Here is a 20,390-nt window from a genome sequence, read left to right as displayed (position 1 = left end):
TAAGGGAAAAAAAATCTTATTATTTCATATAGTAATTGACCAAATTGAAGTGTTAATTCAAATTAAATTATTATTTCTGTCTTCCTAACTTAAACATTAAAGCAAAGACAACTTTATTCTTTAGGCACGGCCTTCTGCTTCACTTCATTTCAACTAGGCAGATTCTGCAATTTAGAAAGAAAATACAAAGTGGTACAATCCCTTAACTGTTATAAAAATAACCACAGGCAGCGAGGCCAAGACAGCTTGCTGAAAGCCAGAACAAGTCCACGTATATTATCTGCATCATATTTAGAAACTAAGTATTCTATCTGTTTTCAAAGGACAATGCATGACTGCATGAAACCACACACTCGTGGAGAGGTACAGTTATGGGTACTTCATAGCTATGGGAATAATGGTCTATTCCCTTTATTCATGACAGAAGTTATGGGTTCTAATCAGCTACAAAGAGTAAACCGGAAATTTACAGTTTGCTTCTACAATATTGCATGACATTTAACTATTTTCTTTTGTAAAAATACTTAAAATGTATAACTGAGCAACAATTTAAGGATTTTTTTTGTTGGTTTTTTTTTGTTTGCTTTCTTGTTTTCTTAAAAAAAGAAAAAAAACCCAAAAAACAACAAACCCCCCAAAAAGCAACCCACACACACTGTCTTCTGAATAGCCTCCCTGCTCCCAGCCTCATGCACCCTCCTGAACACAAGCATTAGTGTGGTGGTTTAGCAAGAACCAATTGCTGCTCTGGTGGAAGCATGATTTTAACAAAACGAATCTGAAAGCATTTCAGCTGTAATTAGTAGCCAACCAGCAAGCCAAAACCCACAGCAACAGTATTTGATCAGCTAGAGTACAGATGGCTGATAGCCTAAAAGCCAGATGAAGAATCATGGTTCTGGGCCACATCGATCGCAGAACAGCAGAACTGGAAAACCAAACATTAAAGCATCACAGCACATCTTTCCCTTACACCTGAAGGGTTACAATTATGCAGACATATATCAGATAAATCTGCACAGTCTATATGTAACAAAAGACAGTTGAGACGTTATTACTTAAAATGAAGAACCACAGGTTCATTATTATTGTACAAAATATATTCTACTCCTTTTAGATCATTCCAGAAACCCAGGCAGATCAAAGCAATGTAGGATGTGTAAAATACACCAGCTAGTCTAAAAATCAAAGAATTTGAATTTTTTTTTCCTGAGGAAGCATCACAATTTCTGGAGCAGGTTAGGTTTAATAAAGTCTACTGCCTGAGCCTAAAACAAAACCCACACAGATCACTTGCTAGGCGCCTCAGAGCTCTAATGAAATAGTGGCAGTAAGCTTCAAGAGAGCAGGACAGGTCATGCAAAGCACATCATTTTATGACGTTCGCTCTGGTAGAGACACAGTCTTATCCAAGACAGATGACGTCAGATTTCCAGCAGAAAGGTTAAATGCAGAACTCTCAGAAGAGCCCTGTGGAGTCAGAAATAGCTATTAGTGATTCTACTGACAACAGAATCCAACACCTGTTATCATATGAGACATCTTTCAAGCCTAATAATAGAAACAATTTTTTGAAATTTCCTAAAAAGAAACTGAACATTAGGACACGCTTATTCAGGGCCTCCCCTTGGCTTGCAGTGTGCAGCAACATCACTGAAATTTCTAGCAGGGTCACAGTTATATTGGAGAAAGGTTATTTCTATACGTATCTGTATGCTTTTCTATAGACAAAGGTTACACGAATACTGATCCAATCTTCTCACTCAGATTAAAACAAGCTAGAGTCAACATTGCTACAGTTGGAAACAGGTAAGCCCTGTTAGTACCCAAATGTAGCATCTAGTCTGGAAGAGCTAAACATGAAAAAGGATATGAGAGCTGTCACAACCCCTGTCACTGCTCCCATCATGAATGAACCGCTGAATATTCCCAGGAATACACCAACAGACTTGAAAAATGCTGCTGCGTCAAAAGCATGGGTATTTTCACCTGTTGGCTGGTAGGCAACTATAGATCTAGAATGAGAGTAAGACAATGAGAAGTTAGAAGCGGCATGAGAAAAAGTTTTATTCTGTAACAGCAACACCTGAGCAGCAGACAATCCCAATCTGAAGGCAAATTTGCCTTTCTGGCGTACGTATGCACGAGGGATCTTAGCAAATGTTTGCAATGTTTATTAATTCAGTTCAAGATAATACATTTAAATTTAAAATAACATTTCTCAGAAGAAGTATTTATTTTAGACAAATATCAAAAGCAATTAAGTAATTTCAGAGTAGAAATGTAGGTAGTTACTTACGAAGATAATACAATGGCAACAGCGTCATTCAACACGCTCTCCCCAAACAGAAGGGCATAGAGATCAACATCAGCATGCAGCTCATTAAATATTGCTAGCACGGTAACTACAGAAAGAACAGAGAAAAACCACACTGGCTGACTTGAGGAACAACTGCGTGAGCTGACAGAGCAGACTTCCCAGTTTGCCTAAAGCAACAACATCTGGGAATTGAAGTACAGGGTCAAAATTAAACTGGGAAACAGACTAGTCATATTCATCTGTAGCTAAGCAATTCCACCAGCAGTTTTAGGGAAGCTCTGTGGGAGGACAACAGAACCACCTTCTATCCGCAGCGCTCACAGGAAAACCCCCATGACCAAGGGGCACGGGGGAGACGAAGCACTCCTGCCAAAGCTCTGATATTTTCTGTAGAACGTGTTCCATGTAAGAAAAATCAACACAGCAGCTCTTGCTACTTTTAAAGGTTGTATGGATTTTTGACATATCTTTATTATTTCAGCTACTGTAAAATAGTGCTAATAATCCTAAGTGTTCCCCAAAGCATGCACTATGCCACAGGAGTGTGCATTTGTGCAGAACTGAAAAGGGCAAGACTGCTAAATATTTATAGCCATCCTTTCAAGAAACTTCAGCCTGAGACGAAAAACCATGGTCTTGAAGATGTTACTATATATAAACTTAAAAAAAAAAAAAATCACATGGTGATTTTTTTTGCATAATTTGTGTACAACCACCAGCTCTTCAGAGATCAGCTCAATCTCAATCCACAGGAGCTACTTTCCATTTTTCACAAATCACCGCCGAGCACATCAAATAAGCTGTTTTAAATGTCAAGCTTCATACTTCACCACTCCCTCCCCTGGCCCCTGACACACACTAGCTCTCCAGACCGACCTGTCAAGCACAGACACCTACGTGAGCCTGCCAGACTTTGAAGGATGACTAGATTATTTTGGCAAAAACTTAAATCGGTTTGCCAGAAGAGTATTCTTCTGCTTTAACTTATAAAACATAAAGTTCATTTGAAGAAGGGAAAAAAAAAAAAAAAAACAAACCGGAACAACACTACTCCCCACATCTAAAGAGCTTAAAAGCCTCAAATATTGCTCTTAAATTATCCAATGCCCCAAGCAATGTAGCTAAAGAAGGAAGTCCCGCTATCCAGACAATGTAATAATTTCATCTATTTGCAGTCTTAAATTTGGTGCACAGCACACAAAAAACCTACTGGGAAAAAAATATTTAAAGTATTTAAACAGGAGAGTTACATTCTTCCCCAAACATACCATCACATCATACCAGTCCAGCACCAAGCCAACAGAGACTAGCTTTCACAACATTCAGAATTTGCATGCATTCCAGAAAGGAGGATCAGAGATACTAACATAACTGAAAATACAGCGCTGTTAATATCTTTGTGCTATGCAGCCAACAATCCTAGCAATAGGATTATTTTGGAAGGTTATTAAAAAATGTTCAGCAAGCTACCTGGATCAGTGGCAGATATTATCGCTCCAAAGAGGAGGCAGTCTGTATAATAGAATTTATCAGAGAGCTGACCCACCAGCTTCATTAGCTTCACAACCCCATACATGAGATTCCTGAAGAGAAAGAGGATAAAACAGTCCAAGTCAACCAAGTTGGTGCATTTCAGACAGGCAAAAGGAAAAGCAGAAGGAACAATACTTCAGCCAGGCTTGGTTATGCTACAGCTCTGTGGGACACTGCCACAATTTAACACTAAGCCCTCAAAATTAATTGTCCTCTTTTCCTTGTGAATGGAGTCAAGTGATATATGACCCAGAATATATAATTTGAAACTAGTAAGCAAAGCATGAAATCTGTTTGCACAACTCACACACAGAATCTACGGGCTGTTTCTTTTTCCACCAAAGGGAACAATTCCCCCCAGTATTGCTTCTCCCAGCAGAGTTCATAGACCAAAAGCTGTGAACTAAGAATAACCTTCAAAGTATTTCTCTTTCTTGAAATTCTTTGGGAGACAAACCAAGGTCACCTATGCAATTCAGGATCTCTGTATTTCAGAATATCCATACACCAGACACAGTAATATTAGCAGCATAAGATATCGTATGCAAGTAAACCAAACCAACATGACTAGCTATCTCAAACTAAATGTGAGTGTACGTATACACATAATGTTATATATATACAGATACGTGGAGAGAGAAGGAGAGAGCATGCGCAGACATGTGGGCACTGAAAGGAACATCTCAAAGTCTGACAGATAAAATTCTATTACAAGCAGTGTCCACAATTCAAGTTAGACTCTTATTGGAATTGACTTTAACAAGATTTTGTTTTGGACTGAACCATTACCTCAAAAAAAAAAAAAAAAAAAAAAAATCAATGCTGCTCTTTAGTACTGTGGACTTGTCGAGTGATTCAAATTTGACAATATCATTTGAAGGGTCAATATTCTTTAGAAGTGGGATAAATCACAGACAAAGTTATATTTGCATTTTGTCTGGAAGATACACAAATAAAATCCTCAAACAAACAAGTTACAAAACTGAAACATTCTGGAAGGCTCAACATACACTTTATTAACTTAAACTTTAATATAAAAAGGAACTGATATCACAGAGTTCACTTACCCAATAATAAAACAAGAGACTGCTGTTCCTAAAAAGGCGTACGCCAAAATGGACCCCAAATTCCTGAAAAAGTGTCTCTGCATAAGAAAAAAGAGGTTTATATATATATTTAAAACAAGTTATATCACCTGTTCTGAAACATACAGCACACTCCTACACTTGCATTAATACCCAGAAACACCCTTACATTTCAGAGAAATGCTTCCATTACTCTCATGTAAATTCTGTCCAACTTCAATAAATCAAATAAACCAAATCTGAACCACATATTAAAGCCTACATGTAGCTTATTGATAGGAAGCTTTCCACACAGATGTTTTCATAAGAGATGCATGACATACTGCAAAATCAGCATCAATTCATGGTATCCTCAGTGAGAGCAGAATCTGGGCCCTTCTGCCATTTGGCAACTGGCACATCCCCACTGAGATTCAGGTTTGGGTCCACTTCTCACCATAATTTACTGCATTTTGTATATTTGAGAAGGACCAAAATAATTCATAGGAAGACATCTTTTACTTTAAACGAAATGGATGGTAACCTCTGGCAATGTTCAAAGAAAAACAAATCAGCAAGATTAAATCACTTAATGTGTTTATAGTAAAGAGTAGGTGTATTTTCTCTTAAAACAATATGACCTAACCATCTACAGAGGAAATGAGATTTTTCTTACTGTCATAAACAAAAAAAACCCCAAACAAACAAAAAAAAGCTCAAAATGGAAACTACACTCCTGAACAAATCAGTAGTCTCACATTTTAAAATAAAAATAAAAAATGTTTTAAAAAGGCTGTTCTCCTCATAAAATTATTACACTTACTTTCTTCAGGCTATAACCAGCATGAAAAATAATAGGAGGCAACAGAATGTTGAAAAAAACTTCTGGGTCAAACGTTACCTAAAAAATAAAATAAGAAACAGACATACACAAATTATTAGGTCCTTTTCTCTTTCATTTTCTGACAACAACTATTTTTGGGTCTTGAAATAGCAAACAACTGGCTAAGTTGACCCTCCAGCTCTATACATATGCAGCAGCAGAAACCAGCAGCTTTTCATGGTAAACATCTAGAAAAACAGACATTGCATCCATCACCAATGATGGTCTTGCAGCAGTCCCAAACACAATCCCCTTTGTAAATTAGAAAATTCTAATAGAAATTATGCTAGAGAAGATATCTCCTATTTTGATACATTATATTTGTGTATTTGCAGATGAAATGCTATATAACCTTTCATTTTTCTCTGTGAGTGTAGCCTCTGCACAGCTATTGTAAGCTTATTAGGTCAGATACAAGACTGGTTTTCAGGAACTGGGATCATCCATGACTTCCACATGTTTCAGTGGAAGCTCCAGATATCCATGAAAGACTACACCTGAGTAAGGAACAAAACACAGCATTTAGAATCCAAACAGAAAACCTGCACACGCATGAAACTCTCTTCACTCCCATCTAAGTACAGGCTAGAAGACAAACACAAGTGTGCACTCCCCGAACAGGATTCATTTCAGCTAGCTTTAGATATCTATAGCAGACAGGTACATATAAACAGCCACCTAAGCTCTCTTCAGAGTCAGCAGAAATAAGTGTTTTTAGGTTATAAACCTTAAAGTCTCAATCCTATATGTCAAAGTCTTGCTTTCATACACACAAAAAAAGTGGTTAATTCTTGACACTGAAGATAATAAGAAGCCAGATAGCAGATCTGAGTAACAGTTCATAGATTAATTTCACTTCCAGTACCAGACTGTCTCATTTGGTGGATTAGAGGGACATAAGCAATAACTATTTCCCGGCAATAAACAGATTTTAAAACACTAGGAAAAAAAAAACACTAAGAAATAATCACTTTTCACTAAGAAAATATAATTTTCTTCATATTGTATTATACAAGGCACATGAGGCTTTTTTGTCCAATTAGTCTTCGTGAATTCTACAGACATTAGAAATGTTCACTGAATCTTCAAACAGCTCTGGGAAAGCACTACATACATGCAGCAGAGCACAGTTTCGCTGGCAGCAATACAATACAGAAGATGCTTTTCAATTAAGCATTGAACTGCTGTTACTATCAGGAATACAGACACTTGATACCACCTAACATTCAAAAGGGATGGCGTAGGAGAGAGGGAGGGAACACAGATAAAGGCAAAACACTCAGCCAAGGATGAGAAATAGTCTACCCTCACCTTTCGCAACATGTCATTTTGCTCCACATTGTGGATCTTCCCAGGGCTTATTTCCCCTTTGAGCGTATATTCAAAGAACTTTCCACTGACGTTGACCAGCAGGGTTGTAAACGGCCTGTCCTCCTGCGAGCAGCTGAACGGCTTGTCATGGCCACTGGTAGAGGGAGTCCCATATCTCAGGATCACCCCAACTATGAGTCCTGGAAGAGAGTTAAAAATTCATGAGGTTGATTTGCTACTTTTGTATCTGGCTTTCTAGTTTCAAATAACATCCAAGGTATAATGCATGAACCTTACAAGCATACATGCATCATAAATATTTTGCAGTGAATCATTACTATTAGTTCCCTGCAGAAGAAGAGAGGCCCTCAGCTCATCAAAACTACCGATGAATTTATAAAATCTGGTATTTGCCTGAAGTGACAAACAAAATATTATTTCATGTTTTGTCTTCCTCACCCTCATCCACACCTCTAAAACATGGAGAGGTGGGAGGGAGGGAGGGAGGGAGAGCAAGCAACTCGGTGGTGACTAGGGCTAAACCATGACAACCTGCCTAAGGACAGAATTGAGTAGACACACCATTGCCAGGAAATAATAACTACTGAATATACGTGACCATAACTGAGCTGAAACAGTGATGCCTGCCGTAATATTTTATGGCTGCACCAAGGATGCAGCTTTTTTGCCTGGTGATTCTAAGCAAGCAAACAATGCTTGTTGAACGATCTCCTGCATACTCTGCAAACTTTGCAACCAAAACGCAAACAAAATGCACAAACCCAGCTACACATCTTTTGCAAGCATTTTCCACATTTCACAAAACCAAAGATAAACTGTGGTGAAAAAATAAGCAATCATAAGAGACCCGAGATTTAGGAGTATAAGAAGAATTACTCAGTCAGCCTAGATATAATCCAACCAGAAAACACTATCAATAAGGGATGTCTCAAACACAATGACAAAAAAAAAAAAAAAATTAACGTAACAGAAGGGCCAAGAGGCTGGAGAAGCACAAAGTTTTAACTAAGCAACGTTCCCTTTACAATGTACTAAGAAAAGAGCAAGACTCCAGTTCTGCTGAGAGAACACATAAGAACAGCCAAAGCGGTTTTGGTCTGGTAGGTAAACAAATTGATACCCACTTACTAAAGGCTCCCCTGTCGCCTTAGGATGATCTGCAATTTAATCCCTGTTCCAGACAACTGCGAAATGAAGATGGATGTTTGATCCTTTTGTTGACAAGTCAATAGTGTATGCTAGCTTTGCTCTCTGTGACCCTCACTCTGCATCCATAGATCTGTTTCCCCAGATGGTAAATGAAGTTGACAGGTAATAACTAGAGAATAAATGAGGTATAACAGAAAAAAAATCCTACCACACACCACAAAAAAAAACCAAGTACACTTATCTTTATGGCATAGTGTAAAGAGTAACCAAGCTGTACCCCAAAAAAGCCAACCAAAAGAACACACCTCATTCTTTTCAAGCTCAGAGTGGAAAAGATAGTTTTAACGAAGGTACAGTAGGTAGTAGCTGTGACACTAGTGGATAGCTCACCTCTGTCCCTCTTTCTCTATGATCAAGAGAACATAGCAGCAACAAGATGATTAAAAAAATAATTGCAAGATTAAGATGTATTTTATTTAGAAAAGAGAAGTACATACTCAAAGAGAACACAGCAGAAGAAACCTCCTCAGCAAGATAAATCCACTTAGTGAAAATTCAAAACGCTGACAATTTAAATACGGAGGTTTAAACATGCACACTCCTTGTGGCCCCGGGGCATTTTACAGCTATGCGTGGCGGATGTGTCGGAAACGCAGCTCTGCAAAAAGTGACAGTTTACAGCCAGTTGCTTCCAAGCTACTTGCCCTACCAGTTATGGCTTCAGACATCTTCACCAGCCCAGCCAGGCAAGCAGCCAAAGCTTTCTGCTGCTCTCACCACGCTCACACCTAGCAAGAGCTAGGCTCACAGCATGCATCAGGAAGATTGTCAGTGTTAAAAACTGATCTAACCAGCATCCTCCAGAAATCCTGTAGTAAGTCAGAAGCCAGAATGAAAACTGTACAGATAAGCTTATACATGGCAGTGGCACAAAGCCAGATCTATACTGCTACTAAGCTGAGAATAGAGAGGAGGACACTGACAGACATAATAGCTTCTTAGGCTCAGAGACTGTCCTTTGGTGAATTCAGTGCAAAAGCAGCAAATTCCTCCCATAATAAAATACACCAGTTATTTAAAAATAAGTTTTGAAGATACGCCAATTATATCCATAATTGATACCCAGTGTTTGAAGTTAAACATCCTTTAACCATCAGTGTCCCACAGCCCAGCTGTCACACCTACAGTGAAATATCCTGTTTTCATACACCTTTTACCAATAAAATACCAAACTGGATGACCTTGCACCGAGCACCACACTGTTTAGGAACATCCGATCCCTGCAGCCAGGCTGCTGTCTCACCATAGGATGTAGCTGGGACCAGCGTGGTCGGTGTTAAGGCAGAAGGCCAGCAGAAGCAGCAGCAGAAGCAGCAGCAGCTGGTCAAGGCAAGGTGCCATCAACCAGCTAAAGATACATGGGGCTCAATCAGGAATGGAAATAGGTGTGAAAATAGAAGGGGCCAGGGAAGCTGCACAAATACCACGGACAGCTTTGTTAGCAAAACATACTAGGCATGTGGTAGTTCAAAAGATTAGCTAAGAGAGAGGAAGGTCCCCAATTTTACAAAGGTACAGATATACTGCTGTATTTATTATACAGTCCCAAAATAACAGGTTTTGAGCATCAGAGTGAAATGCATGAGCTGGACACATTTGACAGAGACATGAGTTGCAGAAATCCTGAAGTCATTAATGCTTTTCAAAAAAAAAAAAACCAAATTGAAATATTTATGGAAAACCATATGGAAGTCTTTTCAGTTTTCCAATGAACATCAAGTCTTTTACACACTAAAAGATTACTGGACTTTAGATGACTTCTCACCCATCTCGCCTGATAAAGCAACATTAACAAATCTTATACATTTAATCAGCCCCAAAGGTCCCAAAATAACCTAAAAACCCAAGCAGCTTTCAGGCAGATGAAACAACCTGATTTACAGCTTCAGAAAGGATGCCCTTCTAAGCTGTCTGCCATTAGGTGCTACAAGGAAGGCCAGGGCATCCTCTATAAATTCTGTCTGGATAATTGATTACAACCACTTCCAGAACATGAAAGTTGCAGCTGTAGAACAAAGACAAGAAGAAAGCTAAATCAAGCTGGAATTACTGAATGGAAAAACCTAGTTGGATATTCTAGATTTACTTCTAGGCTGTAACACAAGCCTATAAATTCAGTATAGCTCTGTGGCTTATTTGGAAGCAAGGAGAGGGGTGGATGCTGGATGCTAGGAATGGTACAGAAGAACCAGTACACAAACTCTATGTTACTTCTGCACCGTAAAGTCTCACTAGTGAAGAGTTTATGGACAACCTGGATGAACACAGCAAATATTTATTTGACTGCTTAAGAACATTTTACCTGTTCAAAAAATAAACCTCTAGGGTCACTAATCCAGCACTGTCTTCTAATGCAAGAGTGTCACAAGAGAAAAAAGCTAGAAATGGGCTTCTTTTGAAGTATTTTGAAATACTTCAAAATTTGCAACGAGCCTTACTTTCAAATTTTAAGAATGTGGTAACTGTTGCAAGGGCAAGTTTACATCACTGCTCAAAGAATCTCACAAAGAATAATCTCAAAAATTAATACTTAATGCCCTGTATGCATGACTTGCATTCTCACTTTTAACAGAGAAAGTATTTATACCAGTATCTTGCCTGTGCAATGCTGATCACGTAGCTTGTACGCAAAGACGATCTTACTGGAAATAAAGCATTAAAAAGACAGGAATATTTTTTCCCTTTTAAAACAAATCACTACTGCTAATAAAAAACATTAGACTTCAGACATAGTCAATACCAATCTAACAATACATCATTTAGAATGGTGTATTTACTTTTGGTTTTGCTTGAGCACAGAACTCACTGGAGTGACAATATTAATTCAGATAGGCACGGGCAACCACGAGCGCCTGTCCCTGGTCAGAGCCGAGCTCTGTGGGGTTTGCAGCCCAACTCTTTGATGAAGAACCAGCCCTGAGGTTTCAGGGAGCTTCAGCAGGCAGCAGCCTGTGGGAATGGGAGGTATTCACACTCCACACGAGACACAGTTCAATCAGTGAATTGAAACTGTGAATCAGTGAACTGGATCAAGTGGTAAACTCAAACCTGTTCAGATACAGCTTCTTTCATATGCTCACGGTAAAGAGCCAGGCATCGAATACTGAGGGTCCTTCCCTATGCAGAGCAGTTTGTATTAACCACGTTTCAGCCTGAAGGAGACCCAGTGGAGATCTTATTGCTATCTACTGGGAAGACAGAGATGAGATGGACAGATTCTTCCAAAAAGTGCATAGTGATTAAGACTAAAGACAACAAACTTGTTGCAATGCAGGGAAAAAAAAAATAGGTAAAGTTTAGTTTTGTTTTTTTAAACAGTGAAGTGGCTAAGCACAAGAATAGGCTGTCCAGAAAGGCTGTATAATCTCCATCCTTGCATATAGGCAAAACTCATGCAAGTACAACCCCAAGCAACCCATGCTGTGGGGTAGAAGTCCTTCTCAGCCCAGACTGTCCTGCAATTCATACGCTTTCCCATGAACATTTGGATCCCTCAGACAGGTACTTTATGCTGCAAAGGTTTCTTTAAAAGCAACTTTGTTTCTTCCAGTGCCAGTCTTTGGGATTTCTGTTGCTTTGGAGTGGGGTTTTGTTTGTTCGTTTAAATGACAGACTGCACTGCTAACTGAAACTAGTCAGAGGAGAAGAAATGACAATACAGGGTCTGATGATAAAAGCCAAAGTGATCCAGCAGATCGGGAAGGGGATGCTCTTACTTCCTCAGTCCACTCTGATTTGCCACCCACCCCACGATTCACCCTACGGAAAGCAGGCAGAGGGGGTGACCAGGAGGTGTTAATGTGACATATCTACAGAAAAGCAGATACTGTGCTACAGCAATACAGCACAGAAAGCACTTCGTAGTAGCCTTTTTTTTTTTTTTTTTTTTACCTTAATGTAAAAGTAGTACATTCTGAAAGCGACACCATAGCAAATTGTTGCCTGATTTGTCAAGCTGGGCATCCCTGTCAGCAGTGAGACCCAGTCTCACATTGGCACACAGCCTGTCTCCCTTTAGTGCAGACCACACAGAGGTAGAATAGTGTATTTTGGGTACGTGGACACCAGCTTCCTCATGGTGCAATGCAGTGGTCAGTAAAATACCTGTTTGCTTTTGAAAAACCACATAAAGAATACATAAGAAGGATTTCTTTCCTCCATACTCCCAAACTAAACTTTTTACCAGCTTGAAGACAAAGAAACAAAGATGAAGAAAAACTTGGCAAGAAGGATGAAAGCATGCCCTCTAAGTATTTTCAGGGCAAAAGACTAACAATAACACTAATACACAGTATTTGTCACACAGCTTGTTTACTATAGCATGTTTATGTGCATCAAGATACCACAGCTGGAAAGTTTTACTTTAAATGGCCTGAAACACCAACAGAGCAAGTATTTTTCCTAATACAGGGTTAACCTGTGAACCTCACAGACCACACCTTCAAATTTGACAATAATTTATGAGGAGGATTCAATACTTCTAATGAAGTAATTCAAGCATTATTTCTGATCTGGAACTGAGCTGGTAAAGTTGCACACTAAAAAAAAAAAAACCAGACATTGCATACTACCTCCAGAAGGACTAGCAACCAACTCTCTACAGCATTTGTTTGCCATTCACTGTGCTATCCCTCACAGGAGTGCAGAGGAACCCTGCCATACCACCCCTTGAAGAAGGGTTAAGCAAGTGACTGCTGAGCTCCAGGTCTCGGTTAGGGTCTTGCACTCGGCACTGCGAATCTTTCTTAACGGTGAAACGCTGCCAGCATGGCATTCATCAGCTTGTCACATCACTGCAGAAGATGTGAGACTTGAAAAATGAGAAGCCTGGTTTGAAATTAATCCTTGTCTTTGGCACTTTGTGTTCAGCAGTGTAAACACACAAGTCGTCACCGCATTTCAGTTAAAGAAAAAAAAAGTCATTTTCTTGACAGGGCATGGAGGCAGGTGACATCAATTCTTGAAGTCCGAAAGAAATTTTGGGGATATCCAAACCCTGAAACGCTGAATAATGGATTCAAGGTCATGCCTTGTCATCACCTTCAGGCTACTTTTGATAAGGAAGTTAAAAACCAAACAAGCTGGTGATTCTTCCTTGTAAGCATATATAGAAGCATCTTTGTAATAAACATTTTATTAACTTTTTAAATAAGCCAAACTAAGCATAGTTTTGAATTTAAATAAACAGATTACTTAAAAAAAAAGTTATTGGGACGCTGTGCAGAGCCAAATGTCAAATTAACTTGCTGGCTCTGCACTCCTGGACATGCGTGCACGGTGCACACCCTCACCTTCTCACAAACCTTGAGTTTAAAAAAAACCAAAAAAACCAAAAAAAACAAACCAAAAAAAAAAAAAACCACACACACACAAAAAAACCAAACAAAAAAAAAAACCAGAAAAACCCCACCAAACTCACAACAGTCTCTTCCATGATCAAAAATGTCTTCTGACTAACTGTTGCTCTGTTTTTTCCTAGGGGAACTAATTCTTTTTTAGGCCATGACATGTTAGTTTGATCTACATACTCATATACATAGTGAAATGGCCAAAAAAATTAATGAACTACAGAAGCAGGCAGATATGCTTTATTCTGTAACACACGTTCTTACTGATGATGGGGTTAAAGAGCAGGTTTAACGTAGAAAAAGAGAAATTTAAAAATACAACTATGGAGAGATTTAAACAGAAAACTGCTTTGGAATTTCAATAGTTAATTTCTGAAGAATTATTAGGTTTCACACATGCACAGGTGAGTTTTAACTCCAGAAAATAGTTTGTTCCAAATGGTTTGAAGGTATGAAAAGACACTACTAGCGAGATAGCAACCACAGAAACATGATCATAAAGACGTGGTGAAATGACAACCAATATGAAAAATTGTTCCCTGTATTCTCCCATAGAATCTAAAATCCAGAAAAGAGAGAGTTAAAAACAAAAACCAAAACCCATAACAAACCAAAACCTCACACCCTATATTGAACAGCCTAAACCAAAGGCTCAGCCCTGAAAGAAATTGCTGTCCTGCGGTAAGAACATGTGGCCTCTGGTCCAAGCACAGGACTATGAGTCAAGGCTCCTGACCCGATTCCCAACTTTAGCAGTGACTCAGTGGAAAAGCTCAGACAAGCCACAGAAGACAATTTAAAGAGACACTGTCAATTTAGAAATAAGATACTGCAGTTATAAAGTATTTGTCAGAGATTACAAAGAAGCTCAGAGCCTGCAACTAATCTGAATTCTCCTTGTTCGTGCATTTTCAAGTTCACATACTGCATAACCATTGTTTCATGCAACACTGATTTAACAAAACATTAGCTGTTAAATATTTAATAAATAACATTTTAAAAGATTCTTTGCACTTTCAAAAACATAGGTATTCCTGCTTAGCTATAAAACCCAAAGCCGTAAACATATTAATGCCACACGCGTTCCTAGAGCCACAAGCAGCAACGGGCAACCACAAAGACACCAACCTCTGCCCCACCGTGACTCGCTCTCCTTGCCCCGGACAGAAGTGACTCCCTAACAGGGCGCCAACTGCAACTGGTCCCAGTCCCCTGAGGCAGAAGCAGAGCTGAAGCACCTCTTTCAACACAGACTTCTAAGCCAGATGAGGGAAAAAAACCTATAAACTGAGATTCCTTCCCCCAGGAACGTTGGTGACTACGCTGGCAGGCACTCAAGAAGAACAAACAGCAGGAGCAGCAGCAGCTGTATGGTATATAACAGAAAACTTCTTATTTAGTTGTTGCGTTTTGCTACTGCTTTTCTTTCCATTTGCATATGCTTGCTAGAAACACTCACCATATCTCAAACAGGAGGCTACAAGCTCCTCAGAGTCCAAAAAATAATGTCAACCTGCTTGTTACAAAAAGCTTTACAGTAGTATCACCTGGCGCAGGCACTAGAAATTAAGTTTCCCAGTTTAAAAGAAAAAAAGCAGAGACAACAACGATTCCCCCCCCCCCCCCCCCCAAAAAAACGTGCTGTAAAGCTTCAGCAGAAGGGGTTATTAATCTGTCATTGCAAGGAGTCAGGTTTCAATCTGCATCCCAATTGAAACTCATTAAGCAGCAGCAATCTCTCTGCTAACACTGTCATTTAATTTTGAAGGTTTAATATAAGGAGAGGATGAGGGGGAAGAGGCAGGAAATACATCCATCTCAGCCCGGCTTTGGTTCAAAGACCCCAGAACAGCTACAAGGAGAGCTGGTAACTCTCCTGTTTTCTTGCTACAAGGAGTTCTGCACCCCAGCCTCAGGCACTCACTCATTTGAAGGATATATAAAGTGTTGGACGTGTGTGGAGGCCTTCATCCTAAAAACCATTTCTAGGAGCTTCTGATTAGGACAGGGGCCCAAGCAAAGTCTTAGGAAGAGAAGATCAGGAAGAAGTTTGTGCAAGGTGAATGAACTAAAATCTGCATCAGAAAGGTTTTCAGTTGTCTCAATGAGACCTTCCCAGTACTTCTCTCTTCCCAGAGGTCTTGCTGCCCCACACCCCATCCGTTTACTAACAACACAACCTCCTACCTATAGAACAGGCAAAGATTTCGAGTTGACCAAGTTTTCAAGGCAATCCCCACAGTCTGTAGTTGTGGGCAGAAGACCAACCAGCACTTGTGAACAAGATGGTTTGTGGGCTACATGGAAATGCACCACCCAGGAGACAGAAATAGTTGCAAGATGACAACTCTTGACTTTCTGTGATCATTATGTCTGACCATAGAGGTCTTGTTATTGCAACATCCAAACACATATGATCTTGAGAGAAGATCTATCTCATCTCATAGGGGCAACCCGCTGCTTACAGATGTCTCCCAAAGCAGAACTGAAAAGCCACATATTCCCTGTTTTTCCTTTCTGGGCGACTGCTCTGAGCATGAGCACTTCAGTGCTTGTGGCCTTCACACAAACACACCACAATTCTCAGTCCCGCTCACAGTTGTTTAACCCACCGACCCAGCTACTCTGACACCTATCCCACTTCACATGCTAGGAACCAAAAAAAAGCCAGGAAATACTCTTCTAGGATCTTATGGACAGCCAAACAGAGGATCAAAGAAATCAACTATTAGTTGCCCAAGACTGCCTTTTCTGCTTTCATATATACAGTAAAATTTAAGTTGCTGTTTTAGTAGTAACTGCAGAAGCTAAGCAAATGACTGCTGCCACACTCTGTGGTGCGTGACCAGTTTTATGACATTGTCTTCTTGACTGATTCCCATGAGCTAGAGAGGAAGAAGAAAGATTGGACTTCAATCTGCAATAAGAAAAGCCAGCCAAAAGCTCAGCCTGCTCACAAGCACCACACCGCCCAGAGGTCCCACAGCTGCAATTCCCAATCTCCTACACAGCCTGTTGCCACCCTCCCTCTTCTTCCCCCCTAAACTGGTACAAGCTTTACCTTGCTCCAGCCAAACTCACCCTACAGTTCCAGTCATGACCTTCTTGCTCTGCCCCCACTACAAGGAGACTGATGCCTCCTTGCCTGCTCCTGACAGGTGTCAGGTGCTGCTCTGGCCTGACATTTTGCCATCCCTTCCAGCCTTTTTAGCATCAGTGTTACCAGCATGGTGCCCAAGCAATTATATCTGCTTCAGCTCTCCTCTGCATCCCACCTCAACTCTACCCCTAGCATGTCTCACTAGTGGCATAAACATGCTTGGGAACCTACGATTTTATGTCCCCTCCTAGTCCAAAGGTCCCAGTTGAGCACTAGTAAAATCAGATTTATTAGAGATAAAGAGCAGTCAATTCCTGCTACCTGGAACAATCTGACTGATATCCAGGGCAGCTACTGACACCACAGGGGCTTGGAGCAAGACTCTTTGGCAGGACAGAAAAAAAAAGGAAGGAGTAAAACATCTTGCCAAAGGCTGATCTCATTTGCATAAGCAGAACCACTGTGCCCCCCACGAGCTTGCTCTTATCCTAGCCATTTTAGGTACATAAAGCTATTAATTTATGCTATATTTTGGCCAGTCATTCCTCTCCCCTGCATGTTCTTTAAAACAAACACAACCTCACGAACAACCATAAGAGATTCCCAGACTGAACCAGCAGGTTTCCCCACACAAACTGTTTCAATACAAGAACTCCCAGCACCACACTAAAATCTTGAGTTTGGACATATGCAAAGTAATCACTATAAAGCAATTCTTGCGTCCTGAGGTTGATGGGTACCTTTCCAGGAAGACAACAAGACAAAATAAGGATCCTTCTATTTCACTTCACACCACTGCACTTTCAGGGCTGCTTCAGATAAGCATCTCCAGAATATCCTCCAGACTTCCTTAAGTTGTTTCTCATGACATGACTTTTATCAATACAAAGGGTGAACTGTATCTAACTAGTTCAGTTAGAAAATTGCTTAAGTCAACATGGTTTTAAAAGAATTAACTGCACACAGTATGTGCAAAAACCCTCACTTCCTGTTAAGCTAGAGGACGGGGCAGACTCACATCCACACTTACGAGGTAGCGTAGAGAGCAGGCAGGCCATGAAACCAAACACTGCTGCTCACCATGGACATCCTTCACCATTTTTGTATACACGAGTTTAAGTAATCAGCCACATTACTGCTCAGATGTAGCCTTCATGGTCTTTTCTTTTTACTTTTCCATTTAGATTTTTTTTTTTCAAGTAAAACACAGCATCAGCTAATTCTGGCTTCACTTCACTTTCACTTCTCCAAAGATATTCTTTTCTTAGACTAAAAAAATGCTTAACAGAATAATACAAGTGCCAGTGACAACAACATGCAATACAATATAATGTATTTTGTCTAGCTTACAGCTGCCATCCCAAACCACAAAAAAGTACCTCAACTTAATAGCAATGTTGCTGTTAGTGTTCTGATATCAGATAACTAGTTTAAACTAACAAAAAACCTCAAAAATTGTTTGTGTAGGTAACAGGTTACCACCTAGCTCTCAAGTGCTAATATAATCTACATCTGTCAACATTGCTCATCAAGACAGTTACCTTCAGAGTACATGCAAGTCTTTGCAAAAGGCTTTTTACTTTTAAAAATCACACGCTAGAACCATGGTTTTACCCACTTTGTTTAAGAAATGCATGATTATCTAGACACTTGGAAAAACATCTTTTGAAACTTTATTTTTAGAAGTACTTGCTTTTAAGATTTGTTATCACATGAATTTGCAGGTTAAATGTCAGTGTATGTGTACTTATTAATCCCCTCACAGCACACAAGCTGGATTGGTAACTGATACACAAAGACTGCAGATTTGCTTCACTGGAGCTAAGCTATCTGGGGCAACACATTGTAAACTCCTATTTTGCTTCCACCAAGCTTAGTTTTGGTACCATCACTCTGTTATACCTTAATATTTAGGGAAGCCACTGTGATAAGTGAACGGCTCTTGCCCAGAGCTAGCAGGAAACACAGCTGTCATCTTATCCCCTCCCAAGAAGCCAAGCTTACAAGCTAAGAAAAGAAACCAGTCAGAGCCTAGGCTTGCCTGTTCCTCTCATTATTGCTCCCAGCTCCAAGTCAGAAGATAAATAACTTATTCTTTCATCCCACTGCTTGAGGCTTTCAGCCCAATGGAGCATTTTCAGCCCAACGTGATACTTCCTACAACCCAGAAGCTACATTTTAGTAAGTCTGAAAGTATTAGAGTTGAATTCATTTACACCCCACAGGCAGACTCTGGATTTCCTTTGTGCATTTCATGTTAAAGAAGCCACAGAAGCGCTATAAATAAAGTTCATTTTTTTTGTGGACACTGAAGGTCCCCTGACGAAGAGAGTTCTGATTTAACTTTTAAAAGCCGTTAGCAGTTTGCAAGAACTCCCACACATTTATCTTTCAGGTTGTTCATCCAGATGGGTGGGGAAAAAACAGTAATCAACTGCAAACGAGAAATTAGTGTTGAAGTATAAGCACTGACTTCAGTCTAACAAACAAATCTAATACTAAAGTCCAAGCTCAAATTCAAAACCTAAAGATACATTAGGAGAAAAATGAAGTGTTCTTACAAGCATTTGCAACTTGCATACATAACTAAAGAGGAAAAGAAATTATCAAAATTTGACTCAAACCTCAAGGGGAAAAAAAAAAAAAAAAAGAGGGAAAAAAAAAAAATTCTTTCGTTGTCAGCTCAAAGTTACTTGCTAAAACCACTTTTGAGACCTAAAAAAGCCACTTCTGTGGGTTTACAAACTGAAAAGCTTTTTGGAAGGGTTCTAGAAAACTCCCAAACCACATAACTTAGAGCAGTGCTTTTCAGTTTCAGCTATGCAGCTTCTTACATGAAAATAACTCCAAGTGTTGTCATGTTTAGCTTGGATTTCCTTGGTAAAATATACCAATACACAGATAAATACTTTTAATAATTTCTGCATTACTTTCTACTGTCTAAGGAAGTCAGATTCTTTGCTTAGGCTGCCTGAAAACCAGGAAAGGCAGCTGTTTTACCAGCAGCCTCCAACTTGAGCTACCAAAATTCAGGTTACAAGGTGAAGGAGGATGAACACTTTCTGCTACCACAAGCAAGTCCAACTGGTGGGAACCTGCAGACAGTTAGCAATCCTGAAAATTTACTCCTGTGTATCCAAAGACAAAACCAGAGCTCAAATTGGAAGTTTGGAAATGAAAGAGCCCTTATGTTCACAAATGCTGCCTAAGTCAGTTTACTCAGACTGTATTTCCCCAAGATTCCCTATGGCCTTTGGCAAGAGACAAAAAAAAAAAAAAAAAAAAAAAAAAAAATTGTCTTCATAGAGCAGCTCCATCTACTCTTTTCCAGCACACCGACAGACCTTTATCCACAGCTTTGACCGTTGCCATTTCTCTAACAGATGTGGGTTGCACCTCTCATGTGTCTCCTGCACATCCAATGACCAGTTCCTCTGGAAAAGTCTACGTCCCAGTGAGCCACTTGGCATCAAGCAAACAACCAGAACACACAGGCCGTAGCAGTGCCTGGGCAAGCAGCCTCTGTAAAGTCACTTAATTCTTAATACTCACCCTCCTAAAAAGACAAACTGAGACTGGCAGTACTTCCCACTGATCAGGG

At 39.8% G+C, this 20,390-nt stretch overlaps 1 protein-coding gene across 2 annotated transcripts in view; it reads right to left on the bottom strand.

Annotated features, from left to right (window-relative positions):
• The window catches only part of SLC9A7 (solute carrier family 9 member A7), a 72,267-nt gene that overhangs the window by 31,761 nt on the left and 20,116 nt on the right, over positions 1-20,390 (bottom strand). For both annotated transcript variants that reach the window (XM_086768828.1, XM_086768836.1), the window contains exons 2-7: positions 7,112-7,311; positions 5,741-5,818; positions 4,921-4,997; positions 3,791-3,903; positions 2,300-2,405; positions 1,874-2,015 (exon numbers count right to left, since the gene is read on the bottom strand). In XM_086768828.1, coding sequence (XP_086624954.1) covers positions 1,874-2,015; positions 2,300-2,405; positions 3,791-3,903; positions 4,921-4,997; positions 5,741-5,818; positions 7,112-7,311 — 716 coding nt within the window. The remainder of the gene's footprint in view (positions 1-1,873; positions 2,016-2,299; positions 2,406-3,790; positions 3,904-4,920; positions 4,998-5,740; positions 5,819-7,111; positions 7,312-20,390) is intronic.

This window comes from Chlamydotis macqueenii, chromosome 1, assembly GCF_036417535.1.
Source record: "Chlamydotis macqueenii isolate bChlMac1 chromosome 1, bChlMac1.mat, whole genome shotgun sequence".
Classification (NCBI taxonomy): Eukaryota; Metazoa; Chordata; class Aves; order Otidiformes; family Otididae; genus Chlamydotis; species Chlamydotis macqueenii.
The sequence above is the reverse complement of the archived record's forward strand: the minus strand, read 5'-3'. Positions and strand labels throughout refer to the sequence as shown.